The 25,339-nt window shown below is 27.2% G+C and overlaps 1 protein-coding gene across 1 annotated transcript in view; it reads right to left on the bottom strand.

Moving 5' to 3' along the window:
- Positions 1 to 25,339, bottom strand: part of LOC114122493 (uncharacterized) — a gene marked incomplete at its 5' end in the record, with an annotated part of 141,877 nt that overhangs the window by 12,466 nt on the left and 104,072 nt on the right. Inside the window, 3 exons of the mRNA XM_050198158.1 lie at positions 3,860 to 4,418; positions 16,384 to 16,570; positions 24,458 to 24,690. Coding sequence (XP_050054115.1) covers positions 3,860 to 4,418; positions 16,384 to 16,570; positions 24,458 to 24,690 — 979 coding nt within the window. The remainder of the gene's footprint in view (positions 1 to 3,859; positions 4,419 to 16,383; positions 16,571 to 24,457; positions 24,691 to 25,339) is intronic.

Raw genomic sequence — 25,339 nt, 5'->3', positions numbered from 1 at the left:
TATGTATAGAATAAAACGAAATCACATGTACCTATTAATGTGTTATAACATTTTTTTTTTAATGTATTGCTCAATATAAAGATGTTTTTTTTATCAAAAAATATAATATAAAACGTAATGTGTGTCATATTTAAAAAAAATGTAAATATAATAAATATACTTATACCATCAATGGATTTATTCATACTTATAAATTAATAGAAAAAAAATCCAAATTGGCATGAAAAAAGCAATTTAAAAAATAGTTATACAACAAACACAATATACAATAAAACTAAACTACAAGAGTACCTATTAAACAAAACGTAAGAAAAATGTGCATTTGTCGAAGAAAATATTAAAGTATTTGAAGATTGTAAACCATTAAGGTTTAATCTTGAGGAAATTGCACGACATTCGTTTATAGTATATTTACCCATTGATAAATTGATGAATTTTATCTAATTGTGATAAATAGTACCTAATGTCTTAATAAAAATTGCTGTTGGCTATGTAGTGACTTTCTGTTTAGTGAATATGCACGGAGCCTAATTAAATAATATGATATGAATTTTATTTGTAAACGAGAAATACCAATTTCAGTGGAAGTATGCGTAAAAAAATGTATAGAATTTATGTAGGTAATTACATTATAAAAATACTTTATAACGTAGGAATGCAAATGTGTGTTTGTTTGAGAAAAAAATATATCGTTTAAAAAAATGCAAAATGTAGGCACCTACATAATGTATTATTATTTTTAACATTTGAGTGTTATTTTTAAATATTTAAAAAACATAATACCTAAGTTTAAATAGATGAAAAAAAAAATCTTTCGTTTGAGCTTAGCTATTATAATATAATACTGAAAAAAACAAATAAACTAAACGTCTCTCTCGCTACTCCGGTGTGCGTGACGGTTCGCGCACTAGAGTGTCAGACGAGATTTAATTATTTCTTACTGTATGTAGAATTAACTTTGCTGGATCAGAGACATATTTCCATTAGGCACGCTCGAGATTCTAGGAATACCAGGATTTACAAGATACTTCCGGTGATATTCGTGTTAGGGTTTTTTTTTTAATCATCTTCAAGTCGTTATATAGCATAAGCTAAACGATTTTTAAATTTGTGTTTGCCACAAGAACAAGTCGTAGTAATTATTATATCGAGATTTTTGACTAAATTACACCACAAAAAAAAAATGATTAAGAAGAGGGCTTATCCTTGAAAAAATTCTTTGTAAGTCGTCTTAGGGTTTCGATATTTATGATTTAGCGTTCGTCATCCCACATTCATCGAAATACGAAAATCATTCAGTAAATAACAGTGAATAATATTTTACTCTTTTAACCATGGCACTTCTTTACTTTATTGAATTCTGATAAACTCGTGATCCAGAAAACTTCTAGTATTTCAAATATATAATAGTAATAATTTATAACTTACAACTAAATGATTAACACTTTAACACTTATATATTGTTCATCATACCTTCTTATTTGACTCACAGTGGTTTTATATAGTATATTGTTTAGAAAAAATTTTAATTTAAACATTTTTTTAAGCCCCTATTAGTATTATACTACATTTTAGTGTATTTTTATAGTTTAACAACACAACATTTTTTGTGTTATATCACAAAAAATATTTGAAACTAATTCGCCAAAAAAGCTGGATTAGCGATATTGGGATAGATTTTAAAGTAAGAAGTGCTGTAAAAATATAGTTAATTGAAAATATTATACATGTCGATGGACTTCTGAAAGAATTACTAATTTATAAATAGAAAAATTTATCCTGATGTTTTATTTATATTTATACCTTTTGTAAATTAATAAGTCAAGTTTGTTTATTTTAGTTTAGACTTTAGAAGTAATATTAATAATAATAATCTTCATCATTGCATTAGTTTTTATAGATAGATATGAATTTTAAATTCAAACTTTATAATATTATTATTATATTTCAATAACCGAAACAAAAATAAACGTATTATTTTATATTACGAGTATATTATATTATATTTAGTTTGTTCAATTATGTTTATTTATGAAATTTAATATTAATATTAATTTAATTTAATTCAATGAGAATTTACTAACATCGTGTGGCGTATACTAAAACATAATAAAGCTTATGTGGACAGAGATTCATTTGTTACAGGCAACATATAGAATAATAATACTTTCGTTGGTACAGCAACGTGGTTTGGAGGGAACCGTTAAAACCAAGCAAAACATCCGTACATTTATTTTTTCGGTCATGTAATCCTATATTGTAGAAGCATATTCGATTTTGAATAATCTCCTAAAATTCAATCGTTTTCGTCATGGTAAAAAAAATATAATTTATTTTACGTATAATGCAACCAGCGATATGTTAGAATGTCTTTCGAATATATTGGTCGACTTCATTGATTAGATCGCCATGCTACTTAAAATTATAACATATTTACTATAATTTTTTTAGAAATTAAATTGACTTTGAGTGAACAGTTTTTATTTAGATTTATCTCGACTAGGTCATTCCAATAAAGTATCGGACGATAGTAGAAAAATCAAAAAAGAATATACATTTTTTTTTATTTTCAAATATCATTATGGTAGTTCCTAACGTTCCTATGATATTATTTAATATATTCTATATTCCATATAAATCTATCAAAATCTATTTTAGTTACTATGATTCAGCATTGCATAAATTTAAAACAGTTTAAATTTACATATTCAATAGTCATGAATCTAATTATTGCAACGCGGTAATATTAGTAATGGAAAAGTTTAGGTGAGCCTATCAAGAAGTGTATGCACGAAGTTCCACGTGGTACCTTAATGTCACTCGCTCCGCTCATCAAACTTTAAATGTCTACAACTAATTAATTACTAGTTTGAAATTTGATTTTAATATTATATTAAAATTGTCTAAAAAATATTGTTTTTTGGAGTGTGAAATTAAAAATATATACTAAAAGAAAACTTTTAAAAAGCCATACCGATAAAAAGTAGTAAGATATAATTTTTCTCCCAAAAAATCGTTTCGTAATATTTACAAATAATATATATATATAAAAAAAAAACACGTAAGGAAAATTGTTACAGGATAGTAAGAACAGTATGCAATGATATATAATTCTAAGTCTATAAAAATATATTTTGAATTGAATAATTCGAAATTCAAAACACGAAACTCGAGTAAATTCATTAACTAGGTATGAATAAAAAAAAGGATATAGAGTAAAATCATGAAGTAAAAATTTTCTAACACATAATTTTGTCAATACCCACTTTTCCTAAAATGTATTATACTATAGGTACCTAGTTTGAAAATTAATCATAATATCATTCTATTACTTGAAATTTGAAATCATGAATACCTAGTACAATACAGGTAAAAATGATTTATGAGAATCACAGTCATTGTTCAATTCAACTACTTATGTAAATTATCTAAACTGATCTAATTTTCGGGCCGTGCTAAATAAAAATATGGAAAATTATTCCGTCTAAATTACATTATGAAATTCGTACTACCCACTGAAGGGTATCTCTGGTGGCCGTAACATTATTACGGAAATACCGAATGCGCCTTAAAAACTAAATTTACCCAACGACCTACACCTAACCGTGCTCGATAAACTCATCAACAGTGACGCAACAGAGGGTCCTCAGACCCCATGTTGCGAGGGGCCCACGGTGATTTGGGGCCTTTGATTATAGGGTTATATTTGGTATAACAATATTTTATGAGCTCGTTTTTTATTTTTGAGGGGGGGGGGGGCAAATTTTTTTTGCTATGCAACTGTCAACAAATGTAAATAATAAAAAATGCGAATGGTTAAAAAAACCGTTTAAATTATAACGGGAGCAAGGACACCGACCTGGGCGTTTCGGGAGAAGCAGGCTTGGACTCGGGCGAGGCGACCTTTTCCAGACCCCGGGAAAGTCGCAGCATTTCGGCGCCAAACTGATGCAGTGCCGACATGGTGGACGGCGTGGGCTCGGTGTCGGGCAGCCACAGTTCGCGGGCGTCCAGCGACGTCATTTCCGTATCGGTTGACCCGACCGACGGGTTGTGTCGGAAAGGTCGCGGCGTGCCCCGACAACTCGCGTTGGGCGTCACCTGCCGGTGATTGTGACGGTGATGGTGACCGAACCGCGGGCTATTGTCCGCGCTGTCCGCTGCTCCACTGTCGTCTTCCACCGCGGCCGTGGACCGCGAACCCGACGACGGCGCACCGTTGTCCGCGCCGGTTTTCATCGCGCTCGCGGGCCCGACCATCATCGGATCGCAGCGACCCTTTTGCTTTCGACCGTCTGCCGACGACGTCATCACGCCGGTCAGCTCTTCGCCGGTCGCCGACCGAACGTCCGTCTCGTCCGACCGGGTTCTCCGGTAGTTCCGACGAAGCATTCGTCGCCAGCTCCTCCTAGTGTTGTCTGTAAGCACAAACAAATAAAAACGAAAATCAATATTATTAAAAAAGAATTTGAACGATTTATCGATTTATCGATGGTCATGGTCATTGCTAGTTTCATTCGTTTGAAGAGTTGTGTGTGTTTGGCAAGAAGTGAAGGACGTCAAAACTGTGCAGATGGACACCATTCGTATCCGTTTTAAGTCTATTAGTGAGTTGGGTCCTCAGACCGCAGGATGAGCTTTTGAAACTGTAATACATCTAGCCATTGGACGGTATAAACGACACAGAAAGTCAAAACTAGTTTTAAAATAGAAGTTGAACGGCTGATTATGAAAACCATTATACGTTGGAAAGCCAACTCTTATCGGATTTAAAAAAGTAACTGATAGGTATAAAACGCTACGTAATGGAGAATATTGAGATTGGTTTTTACTGATCGATCAACTGAACTTAAACATTTTTATGCGATCAATGATTCCGCGGCGATTATTGTTCACGTGTGAGTGCATATAGTACTCAGCGATACGGTCGCGTCACAGAACGCGCTAATGATGATTCACTACTCAAGCACGCACTTGGAATGTGCTGCTCCCATTGAATTCTCTCTCTAAAAAAAAAAAACCGTAGTACCCAATGCCTCAATAATTATCGTGAAAATAATTTAATCCAATTTATTGATTCATTGACAGAAAAAATAATAAAAATAAATCACGGTAAGTAATATAAATTCAATTATACCGCTTATATACATATTTTACACACGTCAAAATAATGTGTGTACAATGTTCTACAAAATTACGAACAAAATGTGAAGTATATTTTTACACAGGTTGATCCACTGAACATGCCCACCCCTTTTCGTGTTTTAGTAATTTATTCAAATCATTTTGTTTGTAATTTTTTAGTAAACTGAAAAATATTCAACCGATTTTTACCATATTTTAAAATATTTAGATTTTTATACCGTTTAAAAATATTTTTTAAATAAAGAACACGTTTTATTAGTTATGAATTTTGTTGTTGTTTTAAAAACTAACATATTAAAATGATAGTTAATGTCACTGCGAGTCTAGCTATTATAAACATATTATTTGTATATGTACGATAATACGAGTATAATACACCCAGAATCGCGTTATACTTTAAATCAATAGAAAATTACATCACACGCTTTTATACGTAGGTCAAACTATTTTAATTTATGCACTTCAGACTTAATTATGTCTGCAAATTTTTTTAAAAAAGTTTCATGTATATCTTTATATCCACGACTTTGGTGAATGTCGGAAACTATGTTTTTTTTTTTTTTGTAGCAAACTTTTCAAAACGCAAAATAAAGTAGATTCAAGCCACAAACTATTCGGCCGGGTTAGCTTTTGATATATGAACCTACGTTGGACGGTACACGTAAACTATTCACGTGGGAGATGCCTCTGATAGGTACACGTATACAACTATACAACTATTCATTTAAAAACATAATATATTATATATATGTATACATTTATTTATATACCATCGAGAATTGTTATCGTAAGATGACAAATTGACGGAATCACAAAAGAAGCAAACAACTATTGACGTCGTCGAGCAGTATATTATATATTTGTTATGTATAGTTTGAAATATATATATATATATATATTAATAACACACTTACAACACAGAAAGGCCAACTGTTAAAATAACGATATTTTGTTGTTGTTTTTTTTTTTATTATTTCGAAGTATGCGTTTGGCTTATGCAGCCAAGCTTATATATTCTCAGTGAACTAACAAAACATTATTACGATCCAGCTAAACATATGGACACCATATTATTGATTAGATATTAGGAGAACAGAGAAAACGAAGAAAAAGACTGGCTCTTCTGATGTATATGAAAAGAATAAGTTCTCAGATAATTATTATATCTATTTTTTTTTTTTTTTTGAAATAAATCAACTGTGTTACTGTTTAAAAAAAATTGAAGGGATCATTCATTTATCCAACTCATTTAAATGGTTATCTTAAAGATGAACGATTATTTTAAGTCCATAAAAAACTATAAAAGTATACTATAAATACAAAACAATAAAAAACAGTTAGTACTGCCACTTAAAAATAGAAAAGTAAACGAAAAACAAAGAGTTAGAAACAATTTTTGATTTAAAAAAATTAAGTATTTAAATTATTTCATTAAATTAAAATAATATTTTATGAGCATATTGACCAAAAACTAAATAAACACGATTTAAAATTGATTTTGTTCCAATTAATTATTAATGTACATTTTAATATTCAAGTTTGGAAGGACCAATATTTAATACTATTTTTTTTGTTAACGTTAATAATTTAAATATACTTGTATATAATATATATATAATATCCTAGTTGAGCTTAAAGCAATAAAAATTGTTATGCCAAAACGAGACACTTGAAACTTGATCGTCGATGTATTCAATATTTTAATATTTTATCATATGTAATCATCACTAACGATTTGTAATACGGCGTATCATATAGGAAATTAAGTGCATGATGGTTGTTTGGATTAGAAATTATAATTTCTTATAATATTTGTTAATATTTTATTTATGACACTTATATTTTTGTTTAATTTACATTAAATCTTTATTGATTTTGTAAAAATAATTCTTTTTAATGAAATCAAAAAAAAACTTGCAGGCTACTTCTTATCATGTTACTTATATTCATATTATATTTAATCATATAAGTTCCAAGAAGATAATATATTCTTATTTGAAAAATATTTGAATGATCATTGATGTCAGTGTCTGTGATAAATTATTACAAATTTATAAATTTTCAATCGAAGAGTAATTTGTAGAAAAGAAAGATATTTTTTACCGGTCACTGAATCATCTTAAAAAAATATTGTCTCAATGGGGTGAGGATACACGGGAGAGAACATCTTGGATAGGTGATCATAATCAACACTGTACATATTTTTTTCGGATCCTATCAAAAAAGTAAACGAGTTATGTGTTTTATATTTTTATTTTAATGTTATATTTAATTCTGCCGCATTGTCAAGCGATGGATAATGGTGTAAGGAAAGTTAGAAAAAAACATTTTATTTCACTGCCCTTTGGAGTGAAAAAAAAATAAAAATGATAAAACATCGTTGAGCGTTGCATATATTTTAGAGGTTTTTTGGGTTACGTCGTAATATTATTATACGAACCCTTCTAAAGTTTTTCGGAGCTGTTTTATTTATTTTTGTAGATTTCACATCCATCTGTTGATCGGCTTAAAAAGTACCCATACTCGGATTAACGCGCGACCACTGTAATTCTAATGAAAGTATTATTTATTAGAATTGAGATTCAAAGTTGTTATGTTTGGGTTAGTTATCGAAAAGCATACGAATGCGCTTGAATGATTTCATCCCGATTTCAATCAGTCGATTTAAAAAAGTTTTCATTCGATACCGCGTATGAGTATAAAATTATATTTCGATTAAAGATAAATAACACAAATAATGTTACCATATCATTATTATATACATGATACACATGCAATTTAAAATCGCCAGTATTCAAGTGAACAAAATTATAATATAATATTATTATATTGTAGTAAAAAGTAACAAAAATTCAATAAAAAATATAATATAACGCGAAAATTAATGTCCACGTTCTAAATTTATATTTATTTTATTAACGTATAACTAGACAAGGCTACGAATGCAAAGTTTGGTTAATGCATTATGTTTATTTATGCTAATATTATTATATCATATATAATATAATATATATATATATATATCATAATATTTTATCTTTATTTCAGATACTATTTTATAAAATCTTTGTTTTATGATTATTTTTGTGAATAAAAAAAAACTTTTGTTTTTAATGTTTGAATACCAAAAAGTAATTTTATACATTTACCTATTTAAAAATAATGGAAACAAAAGTTATTTTATTTTTCAAATATTTTTTTTCTGATTGATGTGTATTGTAATAAAAAACAATAAACATCAACTAAAATTAACATTTTATAGCCCCTGATTCGTATATTACGTAAGTTTAATATAGGTGTATATATATACACACGTATATAATATATAAATATATATAACACTATTTATAATATATTTTAATGTATAGATACATTAGAAAGCACGAAACTGATTTTTATGTTTGAAAGAAGAAGGAATTTAGTTTTATTATTTCTACCAAGAAACGAAAACGTTGGGATAATCGCGTGGGAGGTCGTTATATGGTGGAAAATGGCGACGCCCTAAAATGTATAGACAGTCTATTATTTCGTGTACAATATTAAATTCTATTATCCACACACACACACACACACACACACAAACACATATATAATAATTTATTTTAGTCGTGCACGCAATTTTATTACTTATTGCAGTCATTTGATGATTGTAGGTGTCAGTGAAGTGGACCTTTTAATGAGTCTTTATTTTTACACTTATAAATCAGAAGGTATTATACTATGTTTATCAAATAAGCAGGGAAAATAGGTGAACAGCTTCGCTGTTTTGTAGGTATCGAGTGCATCTCGTAATTGAGTAGTTCACTATTACAGTTAGTAGTGACATCTGTTAAGCACGTACCTAATATGAACTAAATTTTAACTCACTGATACATTATTGCTGTGAGCAAAGAAAAAAAAAATCAAAATTTTTAAATGTCTATAAATAGTTAAGAAAATGATACTATATTTACATAGAAAATGCTAAATATTGAAGATTTTGAGTACTACAGTTATTCCTTTTTTAATTATAACAAAATATGAAAATTTAAAAAATTGGCTTAGCATAGAAATTCCAGTTTATTCCAATTACTGAGAAAAATACCGAATATTTTTCATATATGAAAAAAAAACTACTAACTAAATTCACTTTCTTACCAGAAAATATATTAGAGTTGAAAATCTAAGCATTTTTACTGCGTTTCCAATGATTGATGACAGATACATAAAAATAAATAGTCGAATAAAAAAAACAACACTATAAAATTCATAATACCACTCTGCAGAGGCTAAAAGATAGTGAACAATCAAATTTTTCATAAGTATTTACCAAAAACCGAATTTCAAATATTTTATACACGTCTTGTATGACATTCCGTACATGCGTTTTCCAAATAACTATTATAGTATAGTGAATACTTACACACATACCGTCATTATGATATCGGTGAAATATTTCAATTACGTACAATGACCAGCTGGTACATGCTACCTACGTGCTACGTGATTAAACGCTACGCTGTTTCAGCAGTATTTTTCAATCCACGGCCATAGTAGATGTGTATAAAGCAGAAAAATAATTCATATTAAACGAATAATATAATAATACAGTACATTACATTATACATTTGATACGATATATTTTTGTTGATTGAGTCCGACGGTAATCGTGAATGTCCTATCCGTTCAAGAAGATTTCAATAATTTTGCGCCACACGAAGGGCGTGAGGATGATAGCGTATTGTGTTTACGATTGGTAAGTATTCATAGTCCCATATTGGAGGTTTATTTTAGACTATAAAAATATCGTATATTCATAACGCGTAGTAGAAACCTACTAAAGACACTGAATTAAAATAAAAATATATCATCAGTCGGTTAATTATATGATGATAAAACTGTCAAGATTGGGTTCATTAGGAAACGTGAATGAAAAATGACGAAAAAATAAATATGTCTGTATACATCAATAAAATTACAGACATTATATTTTGTTCTTGTTTAGTTCTAGTTCAACGGAAACAAATATTCTACATATAAAATCGTATTTTTTTTTATTTTTTTTAATTTCTAACATAAAACTAAAAATATCATTAACAAACATAATCTAGAACTAAGAATAAATTACTCTGAGGTGGTATGCAGATCGCGTTGTCTCCAAAACGGTTAAATCGGTGTCATGGCGCATTGCAGATTTAGTGTAAATTATTTTTTTCTTATATTGTTGTTACTAAGCACAAACTTTGTTCGTAAATATATTTTTTTTTTTACATGCGTTTACCATATTAAATCACATCCTACATCTGAGAATTTTGTAGTGTCAATTATAACTTACAACGATTGAGGTTTCATTTACTAATCGCCGGAGAAATTGTTTTCGTTTTAACTCATTTTTCAAGTATTGAATTTATATAGGTGAATTGATATGTTATTGACGCAAGTGTGAGGATTTAAAAGCTTGTTCAAGCCTGCTATCGGTGTTGTGTTCAAAAACGCACATTATATTTGTTCATCTCAGAGAACAAAACGCTTCTTACATAATGCATTAGAATACTTTGCATGTCTTGTGTTTTCAATAGTCTTTTATTTTATCGGTTGCAATATATATTATAATATAATATATTACATATTATACCGAGTATAAAATAATAGGTTTGAAAAGCATATTCGAGTTTCACACTTGAAAAGATTTTATTAACACATCGGAAAAAACTGTTAAGCGCGTGAGAAATGTTCAAAGTAAGAACTATATAGTTATGAGTTATAACTGAAGAAGTTAGAATTAACGGCATTAAAAGTCGAAACTTTAAAAGTGAATTTGTTATCTCATTATTATACGGACGATGTAACTAAAAAAAAATTATTCAAATTTTAAATTAGATAAAACAATAAGTACTGTAGATTTTTAACAAAACGTAGTTATTAATTGTATTTTTTTTCAGTTTGAAAATATTAGACTTAAATGATTCACCGAAAATTTTAAACTTTGGGTAAATTGATTAGGACGTAAAATGAAAATGTTTAAATAAATATCACTAAATAGGTTTATCATTAATCAATGAAATGGAATGAAAATACTTACATCGTTTTAGGAATGTCGTGTTTATTAACTTATAACTAGATTTATTGCATTAAAATTATTATATAAAAATATATACAATTATAAAAATAAAAACAATTTAAAAAAAATACGCTATGTATTTATCACATATTCATATAATACGAATCGCATGTCAAGATATATTAAAGTGTAAGCCTACAATTTAAGTTGAAAAACATTTCAATTCAATTCAGAAACATGGCATTCATCGAACTTGAGGTTATAATATAACATAATACTATTAATAATTTAATTTATATAATATTAAATTAAATGAGCTTATACAATTTGTATTAAATTAAATAAGAAAAATAATTTATGCTTTTAAAAATGTAACAATTAATATCTTAGAACTTAAGACAACTATAGGATTGTTTCAAGCGTATTAATAAAATCTATAACATTTTTGAGTTATAGTATTTAAAAGTGAGCATTAAACAATTATAAACCCATTAAAAAATATAAAAATAAAATATTAAAATGTATTCTAAAAAATACTTCAGATATCACAAAAAATACTTATGGAACAATATGAAAATTATTTTACAAAGCTTCAATATTTTGCGTAATAAAAAATAATTTTACATTTAAACTGAACATTGATATAATACTAGACAAATGTTGAAGTGTCTTATATCACAGTACTAACCATGCTCACTTATGTATATCGGACTAAAAATGTTCAATATATTATATTACCATTAAAAATAAAACCCACATTCAAGATTCTTAAAAAAAATTTAGTTTTACAACTTAATAATATTATCGAACTTCTGTGAGAAAAATACATTGTAATTATTTAATCGCCTTAACTATAAAAATACTGCATTTATATTTCAAATTGTTAACTTATAGCTTTCCCTCTCCGCAAAAACATGTTCAGTATGTCCCATTATATTCTCGAAGAATAAAAAATAAAATATACAATATGGATCACCCCTTTTTATTTTTATAATGTATATTTTATTCAAATTTTGATTTATGGAATTTTTAAATGCACTTGACGGAAATATTTTAAAATATAACACTTAGATGTTTCAACAAATCAATAACCAAGAAACTACTCGTTTTAATTTCGATTTTTATGCAATTTTGAAAAATAAATAACTTATTAATGATTTAAAATTAAAAAAAAAAGATGGACGGAGAACTGACAAAAATCGTAATATAAATACATTTGTTATTTTAAGAAATTATTGTTGTGCCGTGTAAATCACACTATTTAGTGCACATTGGATCGACTGGTACAGCTGTACAAAATACGTAGCTCACATTTCATTCTAATTTAGTTTGTGTGTGGCGGCGATAACTCTCCTACAGAACATTCCACTACGCCATCAGTGCACGAGTCAGACACGCCGAAAAACATGGTTTTTATGAGGCCATAGCAGTGATTCTGTCAGCAATTACCTTCATCATTGAACTTTTCGCAAACTCGACTGTCGATTAGGAACTGACACGGTACTTTAATATTATATTATTTTGATATTACAGCAAGTACGGACTTCCGTACTACCGTTTATTTTTATTTTAACATATTTATGTTTATTTATTTATTATTATTATTATTTTTTTTTGTATAAATATATATATATATATATATCACTTGTTGCCGTGACAGGATTATTTTTGAGAAAAACAGACAAATCAGGCTTGCAAACAATATAATGTGCAACGTATAGTATTATTCTGTTACAATTACGTCTATTTCTGAGGTTGTGAAAAATAGTGTATAATCCGAATATAAGCAAAAGTATAAAAATAAATAAATAAATTAAAGCAAACGTAATAATGATTTAAAAATGTTATAGATTTTATTTATTATAGATGTTGAAAATAATTTAAAACTATTTGTTAATTTTATTATTATGCTCGTACATCTTGAGTTAACAGTGTACACCCGTTTCTTCTAATTCTTACAAAACCCTAATGATCGTCTCTCGTTAACGTCGTTAATACCTGTTTAAGAATTGTTTTTTATTATTAAGTGAAAAAAATGCTGTTTGTTATAATAATGACCATTGCAAGAACTCGGTACGGAATTAATTATTATTATTTTGTTTAACAATCCTTAGTGTGAAATCATTATAACCAATCAAAAAAACTTATTATTATAATTGATACGATGTTCGGGATAAAATGTATGTTATTTTTTACGAAAAATAAAATTTGTTTTGAATATATAATTTCGCTAGTATACTAACTTATACAAATATTTACAAATATATTTTGGTCTTTGTTTTTAAGAGAACGAATAAATAATTGCCGTTTGATAGACCCATTTTTTAACATTTCAACATTAGATCACGCGAAATAAGAAGTCTAATAAGCTATAGGTACTGAATGAATTGTTATCTCGCTCAATAAAACCGTGTCAGATATGAACTATTTGATTCAAGTTCTTTAACGATATACATTTTTCTGCTCAAAAATCTTATTATATATAAAAAAAAAAACGTTGATTTAAGTAGTATAGTAATTAATTAATTAATATTTTCCACTTTGATTATCGTTTTTAGTCATTTTTAGTCATATTAAGGTATTGTTTCCATTATCTATCTGAATTAAAATTATCAATAATGACTAGTCAATAGTCATAACTGATAATAAACTAATAATTAATAAATATGATGGATGTTGACGGTTACATAAAAGTAATACACCACGTTCTTGTCAATATTTTCCATAACTTAAATCATCATTTAAATAAAAATTCTTTATCGCTAGAAATAGATTTTATTTGTTGGTACGTTGTTTTTTTTTAATTATTAGAGGTAAATATTTTGACAATTTTGATAGTAGATACTGAGGCATATGAGCCATTATGTGTAGTTGTACGAGTGGTGAAAGATTTATTTTTAATAGTCAATTAAAATCAGTCAGATCAGACGATATTTTGCCACTAACGGTTATAAATTATCCAAGGGTCACTAAATTAACTGCAGTAATTAGACTTTGCTTTAATGTGACTAAGAGGACAATAACTGAACATAACCTTTGATTTTCATATTTCAAATTTATTTTATATTGTAAGTTAATACAACATCCATTGAGTTTAGCCTGTTTAATGAAAGTTGTCAATGAATTTAACTTGGGAGTAAAATTATACAAGTGTGTTTAAAAACGATACCTGTGTGAGAATAATTGTATACACTAAAAATGATTTTATTTTTCGATTTCGATTAATATTTACATACTTTTCAGTAGATATACATTTTTGGGTAGGAAGTGCTCCGCACATTTCGTTTTCATCTTTGATGACTAGAAATCTGTATCTGAAAGATGGTTTTTGAATTGTTCAATATTTTTTATGTTTTCTCTGAACACAAGGAAAAAATTACAGACAACTGTCAACACATTTACATTTAGAAATTTCAACAAGCATGGCTCACTTCAAGCTTCAAAAAGAAACGTGTTTTAAATGTAACGATTTTTTGTTACTTACAAACTATTATCATAAAATAACCGACAATATTCATACTTTCTGTATTTTTTTGTTACAAAATCTATATTGATAAATTATAATTTTAAAAATAATTATTGAATTCAATTTAATATGAAAAAATAACATGTAAAAAAAAAAAAATCGCTAAATATTGTTTTCAATCGAATGTAATATTACTTAATACATCAAAGTATTTTTCTAAGGGTATATTTGGATGTAAGTAAACTAATGATATTTAGTTTGAAGATTTGAGAAGGTAATATATTATCAACATATTGTATAATACGTTTGAACTAAACTTGTACTAAGACAAAGTGTATTGGACAAATTAATGACATATCCGGTTTGTATAAGGGTTAAGGATCGTCAGAAACGTAAACAATAATTTTATACTACTTGCAGTTGCTATGGAAGGTACACATAAATTGTTATGTAACTTTTGTTAATTTTATGATAGAGTACGACGAATAGTGTAACGTGAACAAGTTATCGCGGAAACGAGAATCCACAAACGGAATGTTAAGTACCTACTTAGGTATATTGCTTGTTTAATTATTTTGATGTAAGACTGAACATGAAACTCGAATTACCTATCAGTGGCATTATACATCTTAAAGCAATGACGGATTTGAAAAACAATTCTATCTGGTTTATTATCATAATAGACATCCATATTAATGACGTATAGTATATAATATTGTATATTTATATATTAACCAAGAAAGGGTTAACGGGAATATAATTTCTTTTGCAAAGAAAATAAATTCGTCCTCGAGTTAATTCCTAAAATGTATGATCAAAATCTAATAAAAGGTACTGATATTTCTATGAACTGTTAAAGCTATATTACATGAGGTATTTTTTACTACAATTAGATAAATAATACTGAAAATATAAATTTTTTTATATTTTTATGCATTGTGAAACAAAACTAGATTTATTTTCTTACAAAGTTATATAGTGTTTAAATTAAAAAAATCAAGCATATTGTGTTCAGTTTTTATTGAACAATGCGATTGTCAGACTATTATGATTCGATCCTACAAACAAAACAGATAGCATATGCCAAAAAATACCACATCATTTTAAAATCTAAATGGTTCTTTTTGAATCTTCAACGTTTTATTAAAATTTTTATTGAAAAAAGTTTATTTATTAAGTCGTTGTAATATAAGAATAAACTTTAATATTATAATAATAGCAAATAAGTCGTTATTCGTCTTCTATATACATTATATATATTTTAATCTCAATAAGCATTGTTAAGTTATGCGTGATTTATTTCATGTATTTTTATTCTTTATTTTTTACCAATGTTCTGAGTTAAGGTATTTACTTATTCATAATAATTTTTCAGAACTGAATATATTCCAAAACCTTACCTAACCTAACGATTCTCATCGTATTAAAAAAAAAAAAAAAAAACTGATTAAAATGTATTAAATATAATCGACCAGATAGAAAACGCTACTTCTCAACATACGCTGTTTACGGTAAAAATGTTACGTACAAAATTCATGATGGAAAATAATAAATATTACTCTAAAATATATTAACTCTAACAACATACAATAGTTGCATTTTAATTTATTATTGTTATTACGTTAGCCATATTATGATGTAGGGTACCATTATTGAACAACCAATTAGCAACCATCCAAAGCTTATTAAATAAATCGTAAAGCTATAATTATACATTTCTGTTCAAAATTACTTTGATTCGTATTGTGCGTGAAGCCCGTTTGTAGATTTTGCCTCTTTGCAGCCAAGTGTCGAACGGTCAGCGTATAAGTTAGTATCATAACGCCTAGTGGAATGTAAAAACTCACTATCGATCCAATCAGTTTGTACAATGGATCGGGTATCTGGCAAGAGCCATTTACTAGCACCGAATTGAAATCCTGCAACAAAACATACATTTATTAGACAAACATAATAGAATATCATCATTCTACGTTGATATATATTATGTAATATACGCTTAGAACTTCAATTAAATATCTTTTTGTATCGCACCAAAACGTATTAATTTCTAGTCAGTTTAGAAAATATAAAATACTAAACAACACAATAAACTATATCAAAATCAATAAATATAATAATATAGATACAATAAAACAATTAATGTTATTTTCATCAATCCAAAATCTGTTGTAGATATTCTATAACCATAAACATTTAAACCATCACTGCAATAAAAATACTTATACTATATGAGTTATATCCTGATTTACATAGTGTTATGTAAAATAAAGAAAGAAAATCAATTCAAAATGTCCATTGACTAGAAAATGTGTCACTAAAAAATTTACTAGCAAATGTCTATGGTTATAACATAAATTACTATTTATTTCACGCTGAAATAATCTTACTCTAATTGGCTTTAATAAAATAAAATGGTTAATTATATAAGCACAACTGTAACATGTATTACATTTTATTTATATATGATGGCAAGGGACACATTATAAACAAATTTAAATTTATTACACAATGTATAAAATCTTATGAGTGTGATTTTAATTTTAATTTTAAGTATATTATATAATATAGTCTTATTATAATGTGATAATATTAACATATTTTTTGTTTGAATAATATAGCGGTAAATGTATTGAATATTAAAAGTATTTTATACTCGATTTTAGTTTTTGAATTAGTTTATAGTTACGTTTATAATTTTAGAATTACAGAAAATAATACGATGCACAATATATTATATATTAGTAGTCATTGTCTTATTATTATTTGTATTATTATGGAATTAAATATGTTTATAGAAATTTAATTTAAAAAATCCTTTTTTAGTTAAAGGATATAGGATTATATAAAAACAAATAAAATATATCTTACGCATACAGTCAAATTATAGTTCTTATGTATGCAACGAGATATCTAAAACGGCTATAGTGATCATAATTTTATTACTTTTCGATATAGAATAAGTGAATTCAAATTTCGATTGTGAATTGTTCGACAAGTGTTACATATAAAGAGCTGACTCAAATATCACTACACTCAACTTTTTTTATTGCTTAAGTCATATAGGTACATATTTTTATTTTATCTTACATAGACCACAATATAGAAATTTTATTAAGTACTCTGTATGTGGTAGGTTGTGGAAGAGATTTGTTTGCACAGGAAAAAAAATATAACAATAAAAATAAATTTTTAATTATTTAAGTACTAGACAAAAATTATTAATTTATTGTATAACTTTAAAAATATTTCTATAAAAGTTATTTTTATTTTATTTTATTATATTATACAAAACATCCGAACGAATTAATATAAGATTGTTAGAAGATCAAAGCCATCTATAAAAATAAATAAATAAATAAAGAAACATTAAAATTAGAAAAGAGGAAAAGAAAATTGATTTAATATTTAAGGAACACGTTAATTTAGTTACATATATTTATAGGTAGACTTAAGAAAATCACGAATTACTGCGAACTTTAAAATTAACACTATCAATAATTTAGAAATTGTATTGCTTTTTGTAATAACTACGGATTTTTTGAAACTAGATAATTGGATAGTTACATAAGAGTAATTTCTTTTACTTTTTGTTTAAAAAAGTAATAGTTAAAATTATAGTTTACTACTCCATTAAAAATAAGAATTTAATATTTAAACTTTAATTTATTGCACTAACATTTTCACGATAGTGTTATTATAAAAATGTTAATGATTATTATTTAATATTAACCGTAAAATTATATAATAAAATATTATATTTTTTGCACTAAGTCATTAAACATAAACAGTAAGTTCAACTATTAAGCTTAAAATAGGTCATGTAGGTTAGGTATTAAAAATTCGTATGTAATAATATTGTAGAATCTCAGAATAAAATCATGTCCATTTGTTTCACACTTCACATGCTTGTAAATGTGATTACGAAATCTAATTCATAAGAATTATAAGTACCACTTGTTATGTTAATTTATCTATTGGAATACCGATTCAATGGTGTGAACGATTTTTATAATCTTAACGCGTATACAGTGGCATAGCCTTATGATATTTTCAGTATATTGTAAGGTAAAATATTTTTAAATTTTATAAAATATAATGCGACTGATTTAATTCTTATGTTTGAATATTACAAATAAATTAGAAAACACTTTTTACAGTAAAAAAAAATATAATTATAACAATTTAGATTTTATCAACTAAATCACAGGTTTTCTTTCGATGGACAGCGTAATATGTAATTTAAATGTTAAATCCAGAAGGTCTATATCAGTAGCGCAAGAATGCAACATAAAAGAAAATTAACTATACGATAATGTTATGCACAAACAGTGTTTTTAATAATTTTGATTGAAACTATTTGTGGTTGAACATTTATACTTTATGATGTTAATATAGAATGCACCCTCTTATTGAGGTACTACCCTAAAGGATGACTATGGTCTTGTGATGACCAAACCACAACCAACCTTTGAAAACTATTAAACTTTTCGTACCGTTATACCTACCATAATTCGTCACAAAGAAAAACTATTAATAACCATGTGAGAGAAAAAAATAGAATGAGTTCAAATATAAAATGTTATAATGTGCTGTTCTGATTTTATGATTACAAGTCATAATATGTGGTTTTGAATTAATTGACTTTACATATTTATACATTTTATACTGACTTAAAATTAAAAAGAGATAAAATGTTAATTCGTCGAGATATAACCAGTGAAAATCCATAATTTTATTTCTATATCAAAAAATATTATGACTGGTTTCTAAACGATGTTATTTTTTATTCGATAACATATTTAATATATACTGCGAGATTCGATACTTATTCCTTATAGTATCTATATAGTTGAATATGCTATGTTTATTATAAAAAAAGTGGATTTCACGTACAATTATATTACTAAAATTAAATTGTTTATTTTTATTTTTATAAAGAGCGTGTTCTCACCACTCAAAGTATTTTTTTACATGTGAAATGCACCATATCATGGTGTATTTTATCGTTTTGTAATTCTTTCTAGTTTTAATATGTATAGCATATAATTGTCTATACATGTTATCTTTAGGGTGACATCCCAGCGAACTAATAGCCGCGAACGAACGCTGGCTGCACGGGCCTGCACGTTTGGCGTCTGGAGTCGTACGATCGGCCTACTTACCTTCCGCTGGTTATGCGTACTTTGTGGAGCGCAAGTCTGGCCGTCCGATTGCACAATAGGTCAAAACACTTGAAAACCTGCCTATTTCAACTATAGTATCCTTGGTGACCATATGTAATCGTTCGGTAATAACGATAATATTATATCATAATGTCATTGTGCGCGTGACGATATGTCGAGAAGTCGCGAAGAGTTAAAACGGCACATAATATACCGACTCAATATTATTATAAATATGAACTGAGTGGTTAGGATTAATAATCATGACCGTTCAAGGGATCATCAGCAACATCAAAAGGGATAGTGGTGAGGACGGTCGCAGACGTCGACAACATCCACCCCCGGTGGCAACGGATTCTATGCGGCGTTGGCTATTCCCCAGTCACGCCGGACTTTTCCGTGCAGTGTTGGGATTTTCCCCAAGCACTGTCGGGCGTCACCGCATTACCGACGTGATTGGCGAGACCGCAGCTATAAATACGGGTACGAATCGCAAGTCCAGTCAGTTCGAGTGTGACAAAATTACAGTCCACTCCGATTCAAAATTAGAGGGTGTATTCATTTTTTATCTTATATAGTTATATCCAGTGTACGCATTTTTTTGAATTTCGTTTCGAATTTTTCAGAATTTTCGTACGTACTTTCCTATTTCTAAGTGCTTATATTGTGTATGCATATTTCATGGTTGTTTAGCGCATTAATAATCGCAGCCCTGGTCCCTGGATATATATTATATATATTACTATAACACCTATAATAGGTTTTCTACAATTACAAATAGAATACATAGCTCCTTAGGTAATTATTGTGAATCAATTAGTTTTACAATTTAGCGAAATATTATATTCCGATGACGGCTTATATCATATAACATGATATCAGATATGTGATATGATTTTTCGAATAGCATTAGAGTCGATATTATAAATACACATTCGGGTTACTATAGTGTATTAAAAACAAATACGTTATGCCTTCCATTGAAAATAGACTTTTATAATAATGATTTAGACTGTTACTGGAATGTTGTGATAATAAATGGAGACAAAATGTCACTATGATATTGTATACCGTGCGTTCTCGATGGAAGGTCAAATAAAACGTTGAGATATTTCAGCGAGTAATATAGCTGAATATATTTTATCCGTTTGGTAAAATAACACTATAGGCTACTAATAATCACTGTCATGTCAACAAACATTTTTCACCGAACACAAAATGGATTTTTCTAATTTGAAATGGTTTTTTATTTTCATTTCTCTTATTTGAATTCTATTTATGTGTGTTTTTTTTTTAAAGTATGCCCTTTTAAGAATGTGCTAACACCTTTGTAAATAAGAGGGGTGTCGATGGTGAAGGAAAAAAGGGCATAGATCGGGTCTCTTATGTTTTTTTATAATAAATCATATGTTTTATGTAGCTATAAAGGTACATATTTGTAATTATTAATTATAATAAAAGTCTAACATAATATTAAAGAAGCCCAGTTTATTAAAATAATCAATAAAAAATAAAACAAATTAAATTAATATGGTAATTATATGAGTTTTTACAAATCGTAAACATAAAATAATTTAACTAATGTTAACTAACTACTTTTATGTTATTTTTGTAACGAATTCTTTGTTTTGGATATATTTTACACTGAATATTTCTTTCAGTTTATAAAAGTTGTATTAGGACAGGTAAAACGATAAAACTAAGTTTTCCGTCAAATGATTTACAACAATATGTGGTTCGTTATGAAGCAGATGAAAATGGACAGCCATATCATAATAGTTTTAATTATTTTTGTACATGGGTAACAATTTAAACTTAATTTTGATTCAAACATGAGAACCATTTTTCCTCTTTTAAAAGCTTGTTCATCACCTCAAACGAAACATAGGAGTGCACCATTGGTTCTGGTTTCGACATTTCAATCTTATTACTCACAGAATCGTTGCAATAAAATTTAACATATTATTTAATATAATTGTAATACATATTTTGATTCTTAATAATAACAGTTAGGCGTGCATTAGTGTAAAGTTGTTTTAGTTTATTTCGTTCACATATGTTGTTTAAAAATATAATATTTCAAAATACAATTGTTTTTAAACATTATATGTTTGAAATATGGTTTTCAAAAAATTCAAAAATACTTTGTTAAAGTATATTAGTATATTAAGTATATTAGTTACTAGTGTTGAACCATCATAAATCGAAATTCATCCTTAATACCTGTATAACATATTATACGGAAATGTAGAATATTAGTAAATGCAACACTGTGAAACGTAACGAATTTTGGACGATTCGAAATAAACGAAACGAGACTAAGAATGCAAAGCGCCATCTAAATACCGGAGAACACGGAATGCCAAAATCTATTACAATACTCAGTACAAGCACATAGCTGAGTCTGGGGGCTCTCAGCGACAACGATTTATATTCACTGGACGACTGCAGTAGAAACCATTTCACTTCAATTTCAACACACATAATAATAAAAATAATATCGCGTCCGTATTGCTATGTCAAACATTATAACATACATAGCATATTGTTCACTTGTGTCTAAATTTGAGTTTTTTAAATTAAGTATTATCAAAAAAAAATAAAATAGATTTCAAAAATGACGGAAAAACGTCACAATAAGATTTTAGTTTTCAACGCATTTTTTTAATACCCGATACGATACTTTTCAAGTTAAATGTGTTTTAAGTTCATAAGTCTCACATTGTCCATAATTTTTGATAAAATATAAGGAATTTTTTTCATTTACAAATCTAGCTATTTCTAGGAATATAAATTTAAATAAAAAAATACTGATGATAATATATACTAAGGATTTTCAAATATGTATTTTTTGATGCTTTGACTATACCTACCATGTTACAGTTAAACTTTATAATAATACGAGTTTCGAAATTATTTTAATTAACATTTTTAAATGATAACATTGTTTTGGATGTATCTGTCACCTGAAATCTTAAATCATGATTTTTTTAAAATATATTTAATGTTTAATATGGGTGTGTTTTCTTTAAGAATTTTATTTAAGGTTATCTAATAAAAATGGCTTAAAACAGTATTATTCACAAAAACGTTATACTAATGAATAAAAGTTTGGTAGCTATGAATTTTCATGTTTGATATTTTTATATAGTGTTGTAAAGTGTCCTTAACATATCATCATAGAAGTATATGTTGAACTTAAGTAGTGACAAACTTAAATATTACTATCTCAAAACAAACACTTAAGCTTAATAGAATTAAATTTTAAATTATTTTAAATAAGTCGTAACAATACATGTAATTTTCTTTTCAAACTTTTTGATCCAAAGATGATCGCTTTAAAATGCAAACTTTCGATAAGATATTATTATTCTTAGCTTGGTTTCTCAGTTTAATATTATAAAAAAAATATTTTGTAAACTTTTTATGTAAAGTTTACTCTCTTAAAAATTTACATTATTAAATAAACTTTAGTAAAATCTCGATTCACTGAATCAAATATTTGGAACCGTTTTTATTTTTGATGTATACTGTTTTTGATTTTATCATTTTTAAAACTATTTTAATGTTAGTGCTAGAGTTAATGCTATATTGTAAATATGAATATTTTTTATTAAGTAAAAATAAAAACGATAAAGATAAAAATATACGTCCAAGTATGCATATTTATCAAAATCCAAATCGGATGTTAAATCTGTAAAAAATATTTCAAGAAGACAATTTAAAAAAATATAACTGTAAAAATACTACATTTTTGACGGGTATTTTCAAAAATAAATATATTATTTATAAAAATATACGTATTATAAAAACACACGTTAACTATACTTCTACCAACAATTATATTATGTTAGTAACCAATAGTATGCTATATATTACATATATTATTTTATTATACTACATATTATCATTGTATGAATTATAGTAAAATTTGAATAAACTAACGTAAAATAATCTATTTTAAAATAAATACCTTTGAATACTAAAATAAAAATAATATCTACGAAATCAGCATGAAAATCTATAAATGTTTGCATTGAGTTGATACGTATAATATCATATCAAATAACATAAAGCACAATACCATTCATTTGATCCATTTTTTTTTTTTTTTTTTTGACAACAAAATGTATTATTATTATGTTACATTTAACATTTATATTGTAAATATAAGTATTATGTGCGTGCGTGATTACAGACAAACGTAAATTTAGCAACGGTGGAAAAATATCTCACCACATACACATCTACTCCACCCTTTCACTTTATCCCATTCACCGATCAGCGTGTCATTTTGATTTTATATCAACTGATTTTCGTATCCTTTCGAGTGGAATATCTTTAAAATGTAAGTTTTAATCGAAAATTAAACTACCTCTGGGTATAATGTCATCGTAAGGAAAAATCCAACTACAAGCCATGGTAGCGGTATAGTTTCAGTAGAAGTGGTGGTAAATCATTATGCAAATAGCGGAAAGAAGGAATGATAGTTTGTTAATAAAAAAATTAAGTAGTTCAAAGTTTAATGGGATGCAATGGGCCAAGAGAAGAAACCACAAAATCACAACGTATAATAATAATAATAATAATAAACACGTTCATATTATAATATTATACAATAAATAATTTAAGAAAACTTACTTTTGAGTACATGAGGCTCAACGGCAAACTCATCGCTATCGACAACAACCATACGAACACGATCTTTAGTATCACCCTTCGTCGCGTCTTATTCCGGCCAAATTTCATCGGATACCGCAGGCTCAAGTACCGGTCCACACTGATCGTGCACAAGTGCATTATACTGGCGGTGCAAAACAAAACGTCCAGACATATCCATGCCAGACAATACACTGGTGCAAACGGAAACACTCCTGGAAAACACACACAAAAAAAAATAAATTATATTGCAATCACCATTGAAATTATAAACAATATAAATGGAGTTCCAATAATGTATAACACATATTTTTGATATTTAAAGTTGATAGTACTTAAAATACAAAATTAAAATAATTCACTATTTTTTTATTTTTTATTGTTTAGAATATTTTTACATTTAAAAGCAACAAAAATTTTTCATCATTTTGGTATCCAAAATAGCGTAGGTATATCAAACTACCTCGATTCCCAATGCATTTTTATACCTAAGAGGTAGATGAGTTTAAACATCTTCTGAGTATTTAATATATTTTTGACATATTATATTTACCTTATTTAATAATATACATAGAAATCGTTCCACTGTTTTATTGTTTAATAAATAATAAGTATGTTGTATTATCATTCGTTTCAAAAAAATATTCCACCATGAAATTATAAGGATTGTCAAATATTTTATTTTATTTAGAAACTATAAACAATTACATACAAGTACTTAATATGACTAAACCAATTTAGATTTTTCATTCAAAAAACTTAACAGTATTCCGTATTTAATATATCGAGTCATATCATATTTATTTTCACAGTATATTACTTAAAACGATAAGTCTTCAAAGTCACAATGTTAAACTATTTGAA

Source organism: Aphis gossypii, chromosome 1 (genome assembly GCF_020184175.1).
Source record: "Aphis gossypii isolate Hap1 chromosome 1, ASM2018417v2, whole genome shotgun sequence".
Taxonomy (NCBI): Eukaryota; Metazoa; Arthropoda; class Insecta; order Hemiptera; family Aphididae; genus Aphis; species Aphis gossypii.
Note: the sequence above shows the minus strand (reverse complement) of the source record. Positions and strands in the feature narration are given on the sequence as shown.